General features: G+C 44.4%; 2 protein-coding genes across 6 annotated transcripts in view; both read left to right on the forward strand.

Moving 5' to 3' along the window:
- The window catches only part of THOC2 (THO complex subunit 2), a 65,502-nt gene extending 55,854 nt beyond the window's left edge, over positions 1 to 9,648 (forward strand). For 3 of the 5 annotated variants that reach the window (XM_085852771.1, XM_085852772.1, XM_085852773.1), the window contains 6 exons: positions 1,119 to 1,154; positions 2,568 to 2,696; positions 3,118 to 3,184; positions 3,947 to 4,107; positions 8,471 to 8,535; positions 8,680 to 9,648. In XM_085852771.1, coding sequence (XP_085708897.1) covers positions 1,119 to 1,154; positions 2,568 to 2,696; positions 3,118 to 3,184; positions 3,947 to 4,107; positions 8,471 to 8,535; positions 8,680 to 8,710 — 489 coding nt within the window. In that variant the 3' untranslated portion in view covers positions 8,711 to 9,648. Of the gene's footprint in view, positions 1 to 1,118; positions 1,155 to 2,567; positions 2,697 to 3,117; positions 3,185 to 3,476; positions 3,905 to 3,946; positions 4,108 to 8,470; positions 8,536 to 8,679 lie in introns of those variants that run through there. The other 2 variants (XM_085852774.1, XM_085852775.1) reach the window with 2 other exon arrangements.
- Positions 9,649 to 10,534: 886 nt separating this feature from the next.
- Positions 10,535 to 16,259, forward strand: SGCB (sarcoglycan beta). The gene is made up of 6 exons (XM_085852780.1): positions 10,535 to 10,719; positions 11,698 to 11,904; positions 12,667 to 12,849; positions 13,027 to 13,218; positions 13,710 to 13,838; positions 14,009 to 16,259. The coding sequence occupies exons 1-6, from the start codon at positions 10,705 to 10,707 to the stop codon at positions 14,216 to 14,218; spliced, it is 936 nt and encodes a 311-aa protein (XP_085708906.1). The 5' UTR covers positions 10,535 to 10,704; the 3' UTR covers positions 14,219 to 16,259.
- The last annotated feature ends 224 nt before the right edge of the window (positions 16,260 to 16,483 follow it).

A 16,483-nucleotide genomic window follows, 5' to 3' on the forward strand; every position in this document is an offset into this window, starting at 1 on the left:
GAACACGCAGTGGTCTACCCAGACTTCCCCACTGTCTATTTTGTTCTGCTAATATGTTCGATTGGGCCATCCACACGGGATATAGCGAGCCACAGGGTGAGCGTGGTGAGCTGGCTCAGCGTTTCTCCAACTCGGCACTTCTGACGCGCCTCACTCAGCACAACGCAGCTGGGAGTGGATGGTGACTCCACTCGCTGCCTCTTTCTTCTTCCCTACCTTATCTTACTATACCTGCACAAACCACCGGAGCAGCACGGGTCTTCTCCAAGAAGCCCGTTAGGCCTCAACCAACGTGGCGGCGCCTCTGCTGATGTTCTGCTATCCATGGTCTACTTGCTCTCCCCATTTCCTCTGGTTTCCCCAGCCTTACCCTCTGCAGTGGTCCTTGGTGTAAGTTTCTTGACGCAGGCCCTGTGTTGTGTGGAAGTGCTTCATCAAAGTGAAGATATTTTCAAGGAGACTTAAGACGGCTCTCTGGCCATCAACATGTGGCTGACATAAGCGTGGCACGTTTTATTTTATGTTACTTTTCTTCCATCATTTTTCTTCTTTTTAAAAGTGCCATCCCAGCTTTAAATGTCCCTGTTAGCATGTATTTGTTTTAGATTTATTAATGTTTGAAGTTTGTCATCATCTATTCCCCTTTTTAGACCTTTTTCATGACTGATATTTTTGATATTCATTTCCCCCTCTGGTTGCTTTGACTGAATTTCCATCATGATGCAGTTGTCCGTAAGGACTACACATACATACATTGTGAGCTACATTTGCAATTCTTGCAATGAGTTTGCCACAATAAAACAGAAAAGAATCAGATGAGCCAATGTATTTCTCGTGAAATGAAATGTATTTGGACTCGAGAGATTTCACTGCTTAGTGACTCGATGATAAGGTTTGTGGAGATGAGGTGGTGCAGGGGGTGGGAGCAGCTAAACTGGGAATGGGGAGAAAATTGACCATCAATCCTTACAGCACAGATGTTAAATGTGCTACAGTGAGTTCCGAGAAAGTGTGAGCTGCAGGTTGGAGGTTTCTGCCGCTGGCCCTGCACCACAGACTTCCAGCCTCGAGAGAAGTCTTCTCCTTACTTGTTCTTCTTCCTCACTCCCCCGATTCAGGACGGCACGGGCGACAACAGGGACAATGTCAGCAAGGTCTGAACACAACGGCAATCGCCGCTCGCTGGGCATTTTTGTTGCTTTGGCTCTTTCACATATTTTATATTTTGGTGAAAATGATGACTTAAAATTATTGGTAACTAGCAGGGGTAATAAATTTACTGGCTTAAGATATATATTTTTTAATATTCGCTTTTTTAGTGGCATATTTTACACATGTTAAAACTTGGAAAATACAGGAACTCCATTTGTGTTTTTGTGCATCATAAACCAAACGTCAGTGCTATGGCTTTCTACATAAATCTTAATGATCTCACTTGTGTGAAATGTGCTGACAGGATGGCCTAGAGGTAAGCACAATCACCTCTAAGCTGTCTAGCCTGGGTTTGAATCCCGACCCAGCTATAAACTGTCATCCCGGTGTTTCACAGGCAGGGTGATTCATCAATGTGTGTGCCGTCCCTCGGATGGACGTTAAACTGGGCATCCCGTCTGCCAGCATTAGTTGGTGGACGTTAACGATCCCATGATGCCCTTCGCGAAGAATCGGCGAGCTATCGGCAGCACGATGACCAAGTTACATATTCCTACCCTCTCCAGCAGAAGACATTGCATCAGCGGCACAGCCTTGCCCTCAGCCAATGATGATACCCCACAGCCTTGTGCTGCACATAAACGAAGAAGACTGGTGTGAAATAGCAGGTCACAGTACCTTGCCCTTTTAGTGCTTTACTCTAATTTTGCACACCTTGACTTAATTTGTTTTGCACTGCGATGTTGTGTGCTTTTAAAAATATATATATTTATATATTTATATATATATATATATATATATATATATATATATATATATATATATATATATATATATATATATATATATATATATTTGGTCAATTAATATGGTGTTGGAGATATGCTGTACCCGTTCTTTTACAATAAACCAATCATATCCCAAACTGTCCTTCACCATCGCCATCCCCTTTCAAATTTCTCTTTCCACCATTTCACATTAACATACCTTTTAAATTCCATTACTGACACCTGAACCATGAGACCCTGATCTCTCTGTACCTTCCTCGGTGAATCGTACATACACAGGTGGTGGCGAAAGTAACAAGTGTTGTGGATAAGGGAGGGAGTGGGGAGTGGAAAAAAGTGCCATTTTCATGCCATAGGTTTCTATGTCCATATTTGATTTCCCACTGTCCTCTTATATTTTCTTATTTAGTTTTGAACACAAGGTTTAGAATACTGCCAAAAGTTTGATCAGAATTTTATTTTGAGGTTCCCATTGAAAAGCTTTTTTTTTTTCACCAAGTGTACATACACCTTTCTGCTCTAAATTCACATCATGCATCTCTGATGTTTGCCACTCCCCTTTTCCCTCTCATCCTTTACCCCAAATTTTCTCATCCCCGCTACTTCCTCCTCCTCTAACCACAATAGCGTCACAGTCCTCACCAGGCCGGTGGCCGTTCGATGCACTATGGTGACAAGCAGGAACAAGATTCGACTGCAGAACATTCTCACTTGCGCTCACACTCTCACGACAAAGAGAAGAAGGAGCGCAAACGGGTATGAATAAGTGGCTCTTTGTATTTTTTTGGAGTGATCTTCTTTCGGATGCAGCACAAGGCTTTGTGGCTGAGGGTGTGGCTCTACCTCTGATGCGATAGTTCACCGACACTTCACGGATGACACTCGTATCTTTAGCGTGCACCAACAATTGCCGGCAGACGGGCCGCCAAGTTTAACGTCCATTCAAGGGACGGCACACGCATTGATGAATTACCCTGCCTGTGAAACACCGGAATAACTGTGCGTACCTCGAGGCCATCCTACCAGCCCTTTGGAGTGACAATCAACTGGAATGTAATTTTGCTTCAGCAAAACTGGCCTGTCCAAATATGTCGCCAACCTTTGAAGTACTTGGTGTTCGGGAGCTCGGGTGAAGATGTGCACAAGGTGGTAATTTCCTTCGAATTTCTCATCTCAGGATCACGCTTCGAACGATCGAGAAACTGCTGCTGAATTGAAGCGCCGTAAAGAAGAAAATGGTTTGAGTAAGTATCATTCAATTAAAGTTGTTTAGATAATCCGTTGATGATGGTCTGTGATATTTGTGATCAGTTTTTGTTGCTTTCATGAAAATTTCACCTGTAAAATATTTATTTGAAATACACCTACCAACCTCGACGTGAGCTGCTGATTTTGTGCCAGTTGATGAGAACTGTTTGCCAAAAAAATATTGGAAGACATAACTACTAAAACTTGCAAGCTGTTTTAACTATTATGGTATGGTGTGGATGGAAGATCCATATTCAAAAAATAAGGCACAACCATCAACTTGTACAGCTGCCCAGCATGCAAGGCTCAGATCAGACATTTCAACAAACGCCTCCAAAAAGGTGTTGGTGTTGGGTAACCCTTGCAACCTCGAAGGGGAGGTGGAAGGGGACATCACATGACAGCAATGAACAGATAGGCCGAACACCATCGTCAACTGCACAATCCGGATGAAGATCACTCCTGACTGTCGAAACGTCAGACCTGAGCCTGGTCAGCTGGTCGACTGTACAAGTTTGGTTCCATAAACTCAAAGGTGAATTTCTTACTTTAGACTGAGGTTGCTATCGAGCTTTGACAGTGTTTACATCGGCACCTGCATTTTTATTCATTTATTTATGTAAGTACATATGTTGGCACTGAAAATCCATCCTTCGTTTTCCTTGTTATGCTTTTGTTAACGAATTATCCATAGTTAGTTTAATTGATTTTGACAGACCTGCTGTCTCGTGAGACCTTTTGCGTTGACCTTTTGGCAGATTTGTCTGGCAGACACAGCAGTAAAAGCCGTAGCCCATCTGGATCACCAGCGGTAGTTGAAAAAGATAAGGAAAAAAGTCGCAACTCTGGCAAGGGATCCAGCAGCAAAGACAGAGAGAGATCTGCAGACAAAAGTGGACATTTGTCTACCAGCAGAAAGGTTGGTGTTTTCCTTCTGCCGTTGCTGAAAATGTGCCACACGTTCTGAGCATCGTTTGCTTCAAATTTGAGGGTGTTTTTCTTGTTGTTTAACCTGCAATTCAGCACTGTTGGACCCCAACATTCAGGGTTCCGCTATTCGTGGACCCTGTTTATTTGCGGTTCATAAAATGTAACCACCTACATTCGCAGCCCTGTGCTTCATGTATTCGCAATTTTTCTGACATGCCTCCACATTTGCAGCCCTGTTCTTCGCGTATTCGCGATTTTTCATGGGATTTTTTTTATTTTACCTTTATGAATCATGAACCTCAAGGAACCTTTCCCCCCTTTTCCCTTTGAAACAATGCCCTGACGTTCGCGGATTCAACATTGTGGCATTTTTCAGGAACGTATCTCCCGTGAATGTCGGGGTCCAACGGCATTTCCTTTTTATCATTGAAAATGTACCGGTGGTTGAAGGTTATATTTTCACCCATGGTGTGCGTACGTGCGCGCATGATAAGTCAAAAAGTTATTGATTGATTTGGACAAAACTTGGTGGACAGGTTGGGTGTGTGACAAGGACAAATTGATTGATTTTATTGAAGATCCAGATCGGATACTAGAATTTTTTTTTTTAAGTGATTCTTCACCATTGAGAAATCGGGCCAAAAACGATAGATAGCACATTAAGTATACAAGTTATTATTTGTGGATTTGGACGAAACTTGGGAGACAGGTCGGGTGTGTGGCGAAGAACAATTGAAGCAATTTAGGTGAGGATCCGGATCTGCTAAAAAATTTATATTCTTGCGATTTTTCTTCATTGAGACTTCTTCTTCCTCTCTCGGCATGTTCCTGTTAGGGGTCGCCACAGCGGATCAACCGTCTCCATTTCACTCTATCCTCCACATCTTCCATTGACACTCCAACCACCCGCATATCCGCCCTCACCGCATCCATGAACCTCTTCTTTGGCCTTCCTCTTCTCCTCCTGCCTGGCGGCTCCATCTTCAACATCCTTCTCCCGATATACTCCGTTTCCCTCCTGTGCACATGTCCAAACCATCTCAATCTCGCCTCTCTCACTTTGTCTCCAAACCGTCCTACCTGCGCTGTCCCTCTAATATACCCATTCCTTATCCTGTCCATCCTCGTCACTCCCAACGAGAATCGCAGCATCTTTAACTCTGCCACCTCCAGCTCCGCTTCCTGTCTTTTTGTTAGTGCCACCGCCTCCAAACCATACAACATAGCTGGTCTCACTACCGTCTTATATACTTTCCCCTTCACTCTTGCAGCTCCCCTTCTGTCACAAATCACTCCTGCAACTCTTCTCCAACCACTCCATCCTGCCTGCACTCTCTTTTTCACTTCTCTTCCACACTCTCCGTTACTTTGGACAGTTGATCCCAAGTATTTAAACCAATCCACCTTCCCCACCTCAACTCTTTGCAACCGCACCATACCACTACCCTCCCTCTCATTTACGCACATGTACTCCGTCTTACTCCTACTGACTATCATTCTCCTTCTCTCCAGTGCGTACCTCCACCTCTCAAGGCTCGCTTCAGCCTGCTCCCTACTCTCCCTACAAATCATGATGTCATCCGCGAACATCATAGTCCATGGAGACTCCAGTCTGATCTCGTCCATCAACCTGTCCATCACCATTGCAAACAGGAAAGGGCTCAGAGTCGATCCTTGGTGCAATCCCACTTTAACCTTAAACCGGTCCGTCATTCCTACCGCACACCTCACCGCTGTCGCACTGTCCTCATACATATCCTGCACGATCCTCACATACTTCTCCACTACTCCTGACTTCCTCATACAATACCACAGCTCCTCTCTTGGAGGAGCTTTCTCTATCATAAGCTTTCTCTAAATCCACAAACACACAATGTAACTCCTGGCCTTCCATATACTTCTCCATCAACATTCTCAAAGCAAACATCGCATCAGTGGTGCTCTTTCCTGGCATAAACCCATATTGCTGCTCACAGATCATCACCTCTCCTCTCAACCGAGCTTCCACTACTCTTTCCCACAACTTCATGGTTTATCTTCACAACTTTATCCCTCTGTAATTTCCACAGCTCTGCACATCACCCTTATTCTTGAAAATCGGAACCAGTACACTTAATCTCCACTCCTCTGGCATCCTCTCACTTTCCAAGACTTTTTTAAACAATCTGGTTAACAACCCCACTGCCATCTCTCCTAAGCACTTCCATGCCTCCACTGGTATACCATCTGGGCCAACCACCTTTCCACTTTTCATCTTCTTCATAGCAGTCCTCACTCCATCCTTACTGATCCATCCCACTTCCAGATTCACTATCTCCACCTCTTACAACCTTCTCTCTCTCATTTTCTTCATTCATTAGCTCATCAAAGTACTTCATCCACCTTCTCAACACACTCTCCTCGCTCGTCAGCACATTCTCATTTGCGTCCTTTATCACCCGAACCTGCAGCACATCCTTCCCAGCTCGGTCCCTCTGTCTTGCCAATCGGTATAAATCCTTTTCCCCTTCTTTTGTATCCAACTTCTCATACAGCTCGTCATATGCCTTTTCCTTGGCCTTTGCCACCTCTCTTTTTGCCTTTCGCCGCCACTCCTTGTACTCCTGCCTACTTTCTTCATCTCTCTGACTATCCCACTTCTTTTTCGCCAACGCCTTCTTCCTTATACTTTCCTGTACTTCCTCATTCCACCACCAAGTCTCCTTATCTTCCTTCCTCTGTCCAGATGTCACACCAAGTACCTTCCGAGCTCTCTCCCTCACAACTTCTGCTGTCGTTGCCCAATCATCCCACCCATCTTTACCACCATCCAACGCCTGTCTCACCTCCTCCCTAAATTTCACGCAACAGTCTTCCTCCTTCAGCTTCCACCATCTGGTCCTTGGTTCAGCCCTCACTCTCTTCCTCAACCTCACCTCTAAAGTCATCCTACAGACCACCAATCGATGCTGTCGAGCTACACTCTCCCCTGCCACAACCTTACAGTCACTAATCTCTTTCAGGTTGCATGTCCTACTTTAGATGTAATCCACCTGTGTGCACTTTCCTCCACTCTTGTATGTCACCCTGTGTTCCTTCTTCTTCTTGAAATACGTATTTACCACTGCCATTTCCATTCTTTTTGCAAACTCTACCACTATTTGCCCTTCCACATTTCTCTTGTTGAGACCGTACCATATTTCATCATTGAGACATGGGGCCAAAAACGATAGCCATCCATCCATTGGGATCATAATCTGTGCAGAGTGTAGGTGCTGCCTAAGCAGTCTCCTTGGCTATTGGGCACAATCCTGGACAGGTCACCACTCCAACACAGGATACCAGCAAGGTGGCACTCATTTTGCCAACCTCAGAAGGATGGCAGGCAGGGTCAACCCCACCTGGTATTACTTCAACAGCTGAGGGGGATTTAAACTCGGGATCCTTGGATCCCAAGCTCATCACCCTAACCATTAAGCTAACACCAGGCATAAAAACGATATAGAGCATGATATTTCAAAAAGTTGTGGACGGATGATGACGACCTCGTTGAGTTGGGTAGGTGACAATAACAAGCTGATTAGATTTTGCTGAAGGTACAGGTCCACATTCAGATCCGGCCTATCATTGGATACAAAACGTAAACTGTTCAGCCTGCCCGGGTGTGCGCTCCACTGGGTGCCATTCTCGTTAACTGCGCCACCTAAGCTGGACGGAGGTTATGTTTTCACCGGTTTGTTTGTTTGTTTGTTTGTTTGTGTGTGAACAGGATATCTCAAAAAGTTGTCGATGGATCTGGATAAAATTTGGTAGAGGGGTTGGGTGTGTGACAACAATGAAATGATTAGATTTTCGTGAAGATCCAGATGCGGATACGAAATTTTCCACGTGATTCTTCACCATTGAGTGATAATGGCTAAAAACGATATATAGCATGATATCGAAGAAAGTTGTGGATGAGTTAGTTAGGTGACGAGCATAAGCCAATTCGATATTGGTAAAGGTCCAGATCCAGATCCAGCCGATTCTTGGGAAACAAAATGTAAACTGTTCAGCCTGGCAGAGACATGCGCTCTACCGAGTGCCTTTCTTCAGTTTAGAATGCAATCGAGGTGAAGGGGTGATCGGATGAAGAGTAAAGGGCGAAACTCACATGATCCCAGTATTTTGCATGTCTTGTTTGAGCTTCCTGATGAGCCTGGTCATCCTGTGGTGACAGAAGGTTGAAAATGTTTCTGATCTGCTTTATTTTTGGCAGCTTCATCAGTATGTGCAGCACCCCTTGGTTGTTTCCCTTTCTGATCCAACTCAGATCCATCTAATGTAACACCAAGTATTTTGCTGCCCGACTCATTCACTGTGCTGTTTGTCAGGACATGCACCATGACAAGGAGAAGGAAAAAAAGGAAGGTTTTCGGGGTAAAGAAGAAAAGAAACAATATCCTTTTTGATGTTTGATTTTTTTTTTGATGATCATTGTGCATTGTGCTGCCTTGTTTTGTTGTTTGTTTTTTTTTAATTATTATTAAACCAAGAGGGTCCCCTGGATGTTTGCTGTATTTTGCTTCCTTAACTGCAGTACGCATAAATCGTCCTCCGACAAGCACAGATGATTGCAAGACCAACTATTTCGATGAATCTTGGACATCTACATACTTTGGTGTTCTCGGCTAAGGAAGGGAAAATATAAACAGTGTGAAGATCTAGGTTTGAGGATCACTGGTGCTCCTGAACTTGAAGAAACGAAGATGCAGCAGTACACGCTTTGAACTCCATTCCTCGCAGTAGTTCCTGTTGTACGTTGCATTGTAGTCCAAGTAGCAAAGAGCGCTCCACCCGAAGATGAGAAACCCTGACCACGTGATGGCAACATTTCTGTAATCTCAGATAAGTTTACCGGACCCACATCGGTATGCTTCGGCGGCATCTGCATTGAGGCTCCTCGTTTCCCAAAACCGTGTCTGTTTGGCGACTTGGTTTGAGAAATGTCACGTGACATTGGTTTCGGTGATGGCAGAAGCACACCGAAGTGTCCCGAAACAATCCTTAACTTACTGTGGCGGTGGCCTCGAGCCGTTTCCTTTGCTAAGAAAGGGCAACCTCACAGGTCTGATCATTTTTTGGAATTTTTTTTTTTTCTTATTATTATTTTTTAAGGATTTTTACCTGAACTTGTATAGTACTTTTAAACTGTACCTCCCTTCGCAATCTTGCTCGTCAAATCATTCAGAGGAACTCTTTGTGCTTGGATAATGAAGAGTGAAAGAAACAGCTTGCTCACCCACACCGACCCCACATCCCCATTCCCTCCCTCCCACACTCCTTCAAATCTCTCCTGTAAACTTTCGTATCTTGGGATCTCTTTGTGCATAGTCCTTCGACCAAACATTTTTCTTGCACATAAACTTCTCGTGCCAGTTTGTTGTATATTTTTGCTTCCTTTTGTCTCGATGGAAAAAAAAAGAGACAATATGCCACATATCTCCAACTTGGAATGTTTTGTTAATGTTGGTGTGTTGAAGTTGAATAAAGCTTCTTTTTAAAAGTGGAAGGAAGTTGTTGTTTTTTAAATCTTTTTATTTATTTATTTTAATTCTCTCTATTCGTTTTTGGAAACTGTGGATCATTTTATGCTCAAAATGTTTCCTTATGAAACTTCTGTATTTTAACTTCAAAAAGATTTCTTGAAAATGCATTTCTCACCTTTATGGATCTGCATGACCAGGTAACTCTCTTTCTCTATCGAGTGCAGCCTGTGGCTGCTGGTTGCATCGTTGGTTGGGAAGCGGCTATGCCGCTGATGCAGTGTGTGCCCTTACCAGTGCACTGGTACTCATTTTACCGACCTCGGAAGGATGACAGGCTGAGTCAACCTCCTGGTGTATTCATTCAGCGGCCCAATGGGGCTTGAACTCAGGACCCTAGGATCCCAAGCCGCCACCCTAACCACTAAGCCAACACCAGGTAACTTAAAGCTGGTGACCAATTATTTATTACATGTTGGCAAGCGGAGTTTTGTTTTTTCATTTTTGCGGTGATCTGAAGTTCATAGTGGAGATTGTACAAAATGGTATGCAGGACGAAGGTAGTTTAATTCAGGACACGAATGCACTTTAATTTGCATGAAGTACAATGACGGTCAATTGACAAATGGACGTAGTACAGTAGACCGGATTTTAACTTGGGTTCTCGGCATCCGGAGCCCGAATTAAGATTGAGCAAGAGATGAGGTGAGGGTCGTGGAGGGAGCAAGGAAGCGTTTTGGGGGAGTTCGGAGTAATTGGAACAGAGGGAGTCTTGATTGCGATGAAAAATCCGCCATATGTGCGTACGTAATAAATAAATTCCCTTGATAACCCGAAAACTTAGTCGAACGCTTGTTTATTTAATGCGTATGCTCAGAGTGATCCAATGTGGACTGTACCATTCGAGTATTTTGAGGGGGACGGGACGTTGAATGAGTGAAGAGCAAAATTATTTAATTAAAATATTAATTCGATGAATGACGACGATGATTAAGAACGTCTTGCTAAATAACGCAGGATGCCTTATTAGGTTGTAAAATGAGTGAGGCGGACGTGGTTCGCTCCTGCCTGGACAAGACGTAATGGCGACTAAGCAGGTTTGTTTGGCACGTCGGTCCTTGCCACCTTCCGTAACATTTTCCATTGTGACGTCTTCACTTCACAATTGACCTCCCTGTCCCTGCGAACCTGTTCTGTCCTCTGTGACTCGCTCGGTGAAGTGCTTTGTCCCGTTTCATTGAACCTCGATATCTCGTTTAACGGTTCATTCCATACTATGTACACACTTAACTAGTAACTCACTGACGCATCCGATCCGGTACCTTAGATATCGTTTTTTAACCTTTTTATTGTAAAATGAGCTTCTCGTTCCTTGCGATGTGACCATTGAACAATATCGCTATCGTTTATTATAGTCTTTGTTGCTAATTATATTCCTTCCACGAACCCCTTCAGTACAGTACAGTACAGTGCAGTTGCTGCCGTGCATTTCTCACCATTACAATTTTAGGGTTAGGGTCTCCGAATGGGTGTACGGGCGGTGCCGGGTTGGGGAGGGGGGTGTCCGAGGCTACCGTGGTTGTCTCCTCTGGGATGCCCAGATCATATTGAGGTCTCCGTGGGTGTTTCTGGGCGACGCCCGGGTTGGGGAGGTGTGGTGTTTGGTTGTGTTGGGGGGGGGAGGGGGCGATGTGGGTGTCTGGGTGGCAAGTGCTGTACTTGATTTGTGGCAACACCCCATCTGACGTTATCTTTCATCCACACGTGATGATTTCTATTCCCGAGACACGAACACCCCTAACCTGGAGAAATGTCTGCCAGATACCACTCCCCAATCCCTTATTGTCAACATCATACTTCTCTGTCTTGTTCTTTTGCTTTTTCATAAACCTGAAATATCATTAAAATAATGGTGACGTCCTTTTTGTGCACATTGTCCAACTTCTGATTTCCATGTAATTATTTATTTTCACTGATGGATATGCTCGAGTTGTACAACCTCATCTGCATGTATCCTGTGTGAAGCTCCCATGCTGCTGTTGCATTCTCTCATTGTGTTGTGTACAACATGGCAGACCGACGGCAGTACGGGCCATCTGTCGATGCGAGAGAAGGCCGTGGAACGACGGAAAATTAACAAAGAACACAACAGCAATTTCCGGGCTGGATACGTGGCGGTGGATGAGGATCAACTCCACCGCACAGGTCTCCGAGGGCGCAAACGAGGCCTTGCAATCTGTCTCCTCGTTCTGCTTTTCCTGCTGGCCATCGCAAACCTCATTGTATGCAAAACAACGTCTTCATTTTTCCATAAGCGTTAGTACTTGAGAGATAATTATTTTTTTCATTGCATAGATTTTTTTTCTTTGCAGTCAACAAGTACCTGTGGGAAAGGTTTTATTGTGCTGCAGGTAACTCGAGGACATTATGTAGGAGACGGGGAATTGTTTGTTTTTTTCCCGGTAAAAAATCAAGAATGTTCATTGACCACGGATAAATCGATACCACAAGATCGGGGATTCTATCCGAAGATGATGAGCGAAGTGGCTATCCCAGCGGCAAGGGTCTCCGAGGCGGTTATCCCAGCGGCAAGGGTCTCGGAGGCGGTTATCCCGGCGGCGAGGGTCTCGGAGGCGGTTATCCCGGCAGCGAGGGTCTCGGAGGCGGTTATCCCGGAGGCGGTTATTCCAGCGGCGAGGGTCTCTGAGGCGGTTAGCCCAGTGGCGAGGGCCTCGGAGGCGATTGTCGTGCATGGAAATCTGAAGGCTAATTAAACTTTTGTTGGATCCAACAACTATTTATTTGATTGCTCCTAATTAGTGGTTCCAATCATAATGGGTCCAAACCTCAAATTGGATATTAACTCCTCGATGTTATGTGTCCCTTTTAATTTTGAAACGTCATGTGGAGTTTCTTGATGGAAGAGAACTGTGCAAATTAAGTCTAATGAGTTTTGTGATGATTTGGAGGAATCCAAAATGAAATGGAATTTAAACTGACTCCTTGTCTTGTCCTTTCGCACCTGTCTTCCTCGACCTGGATAGACAACACTCATAATATGGAGTGTGATTCGCTTGAGCCCCGAGGGATGTGCCAGCATGGAGTTCCACGACGATGGCCTCTTGCGTTTCAAGCAAGAGTCCGATATGGGCACTGTTTGCCCTTACCACAGTGCTGTGGGAGGCTTCAGTGAGGAGGACTTGCTTATTACCGGGAATGGACATCCGGTGCGGAAAAGGGTGGTGGGGTGAAGGGTGGGGAGGTGGTCATGTGGGGAAGAAAGGCGGTGGTGGGGTAGGGGTGGGAATGTTGGTGATGCCTTGATCATGATTTGTCTTCCCCTTCCCTTTTTCCATGACATTGCCAATCTGATTAGAATGCTCACTGATCTGTTCAACCAACAGGTGGTATTTAAACAGAAGGAGAGCACATTGAGCATTGCCGAGGATAAGTTGGCGGTGTCGAGCGCCATCGGCTTGGAAGTTATCGAGCCCAGGACCCGCCGCACTGTTTTCAGCACCGACTACGACACGCACGAGTTCCACTTACCGAAGGGCGTGCGTACGCTACACGTACAGAAAGCTTCAACCGAAAGGGTACACCCAAGACCATAAGCTTGGAGTTTTGTCATTTATTATGCCTCCGCAGGCAAAGGCACAGGAGGCATTTTTCTTGTGTTTTTGGGTTGTCCGTCCGTACATAACAGATTTTTGTTTTCGCGATAACTTGTGAACTGTTTAAGACGTTTTGACCAAACTTGGTACAAGTATGGAATGCGATATAGAGATGAACTGATTTAATTTTGGGTTTAACAGGTCAAAGGTCATGTGTCCTTTGAAAATCACTTTGTAAAACATAACTCGAGTTAAAGCATCTCAGGTTTTCATTCTTCTACGTATCTCTTTTCTCTCTGGCATTGTCTCTCATGTGACCTTGAATTGAGATCAAACGTCACAGTGGGTTCACATTTAACAGCAGAGCCATATCCCTTGACTCATTCGCGTCAAATTCAATTTTATTTTAATGTCATTGACATTGCCCAACTGGTCAAAGTTTGAGTGTATTAATCGATTGTGGTTTACCCCAGGTGACGAGTAATTACACATCGGACCTCTTGCTCAAGGCAAAACAGATTGTGGTTCGCGGTAATGAAGGGGTGCACATCAGCGGCCTACGGGTGGCTTTCCGTGTGAAAGGTGACCTCGTGCTGGATCCGGTAATTCTTGTATTTCATTTTGTCAGTGTCCTTGTAATCGGTACACCATCAGGACTGGCCAACGTCTCATTCCCCAGCTTTTTGAGGGGATATATTGGTGAATTGACTTGTGTCCTGTGTTCAATAATCTGTCCACATCCCTCACTTCCCTGCACCTCCTCTTTGCACAGACTGAGCATCTCATTTTGGACGGTGTCGTTTCCCTGAATCCCACACGACTGCCACGTGCACCGACTTCAGGGGCCGCCGGTCATTCTCTTCTCCGGGGTCCCGAGGGCGAGAGCTATAAGCTGTGCATGTGTCATAACGGGAAGCTGTTCCGCACACCGGCGAACACCAGGGGCTGCTTCGTTTCAGACAACCCCTGTGACCAAGAGTGAGGACTGCTTGCAAGGAACCACTGCTCAGGTTACAACTTGTTGCATCAGAGTGCAAGATGGAGGAGAAATAAGTATTGGGCACTCGTTCCTTTTGGTCAACAAAATTTTGACATCCGTAATATGTGGACTCTGATTTTGGAATATTCTCAGTGTTAAAGTCGAAGCATTGATCTGTTTCACTCAATTTTGACTGTGTACCATTTCCCCCCCAAAACCACTTGTCCCCCACAAATCTGTTACTGTGGAGGTGAACAACCAGCCTGTCCACCATTTATCCTCCCTCTCTATAGTATCTGTTCTGATGTGTCGAGTCCCACCATCGTTGACGGGGGTGGCGTAGAAAGGTTTTCACGACCGGGTCTGAGCGCTTGATTTAAAAATATATATATTTTTAAGGATCTTATTGAAAGATTATATTAGAGCTACCAGCATTTTGTGTGTGTCATTTTATCATTCGATCACTGTACTTTTTGGCATCCAAACATGGTGCACACGGCATTGGCATTGAAAGATTATGCAACTCCAATTAGCTGCACGTTCCCAATGGTAATACGAATGCTTTTGTTTGCACTATTTGTGGTGTTTGGTTTTACTTTTTAATTGCCAACAGTGTTACTGTTTGGTGGAGGAGATTGAGGAAGGCACCGAGTTCCATCTGCAACTGATTTCACGTTCAATTATCAGGTTGTGTTCCTGCGAAGTAATTATGATGTCACTGCATCGTGTGAACGATGAAACTTTCACAAATGAGACTTTTGAAGTGATGTGACTTAAGTTTGGCAGAGTGTTCACAATAATGTGTTTACAAGATGTAAACAGTGATTTATAGTTTTTATTCTGAAATATTTACCTGCCGCGATAAACGGCAGAGCTGGCAGGATAGCCTAGAGGTATTCGCACTCGCCTTTGTGCTGTCTAGACTGGGTTTGAATCCTGACCCAGATACAAGCTACCACCTTGGTGTTTCGTATGCAGGGTGAGGTATCAATGTGTATGCAGTCCATCGGAAGGACGTTCATTTTGGTGTCCCGTCTTCCCACACCTGGTCATTGGTGGACGTTAAAGATCTCGCATTGTTTTTCATAAAGAGTGAGTAAGTTGTCATTGGCAGCCTGAATATGTTACAAATTCCTGCCCAAACTATCGCCAAACATCACTTGGTAACCATGCCAAGTTTTCCAATACCCTCTCCCCAAAGTAACTTGAGGGAGGACTTCATCCTATGAAGTCTTCATCCCTCAAAGTAACTTGCAGGAAGCCTTCATCCTTCATACTTGAGGGAGGTTTACAGGCTAGTGTTGTTGATTAGCCACAGTCAGTTCTGCTCAAACAAATCCGTGGCACGGAGATATCCGATCGATCTCCCGGGAGTGGCCCAGACATCCTTCCCATCTCAAATGTTGATGTGCTAATGATGATGATGATGATTATGAACTGCAGCAAACATATTATCGATATTCTGAAAATTTTATTTGAATCGGCGAAGGTACGCATGACTTTGTCGAGTCACAGGGCAAAGCTTGGAGTTGAGGCAATCTGTTTGGTCTAACTTCAAAGGTGATGAAGTGGACTGTCCTTCCTCCTCCAAGATGTTATATTTTACGTGTGAAGGTGTGAATAGAGTGCGATTATAACTGACGTTGTTAGTTCATCAGGATTGGTCGTTCAGGAAAGATAGTGCGGTTACGCGTTCAGAGAGAATGATCCGGAATCTAAAACTTGCGGGATCCACCACGTGCATCCACTGGGCCCCATGCAGCAGGAGCTTTAATTTTTAAATTCGGCAAATGGCATTAAATTCTAACCTATTTATGAAAAGGGTGCTGCCTGAAAATCCACCTGATGGTTTATGTGTCTGATCAAAAACGGATTTGGATGCAGGTACATCGATAAGCAAGGGGATAGATAACAATTCAGGAGTGTACATGGTCAGTATTCTTCTCCAAGTCATTACATGCATGTGAGAGTTAGATGTGTCATTTATAAATGATTGCTGTGTGTGTGAGGAGTTCAGAAAGTGAAATAAACTTCAGTAAACATTTTTGTATCCTCTGTTTTTCATTCCGAGAAACACAGGGGGTGGGGGGGGGGGGGGTCATGTTATCATCATTATTGTTCATATTATTATTATTATTATTATTATGTCATGATGTTAATATTGCATTGTTATTGTTATTACTTTTGTTCTTGGAAGTACCCTTGGAAAAATGCCACATTAAGCTGCTATCTTTCCACCTAAACACAATGTTTGTATAAAGTGGAAAA

This window comes from Eptatretus burgeri, chromosome 13, assembly GCF_056783735.1.
Source record: "Eptatretus burgeri isolate ZD-2024b chromosome 13, Ebu_testis_v1, whole genome shotgun sequence".
Taxonomy (NCBI): Eukaryota; Metazoa; Chordata; class Myxini; order Myxiniformes; family Myxinidae; genus Eptatretus; species Eptatretus burgeri.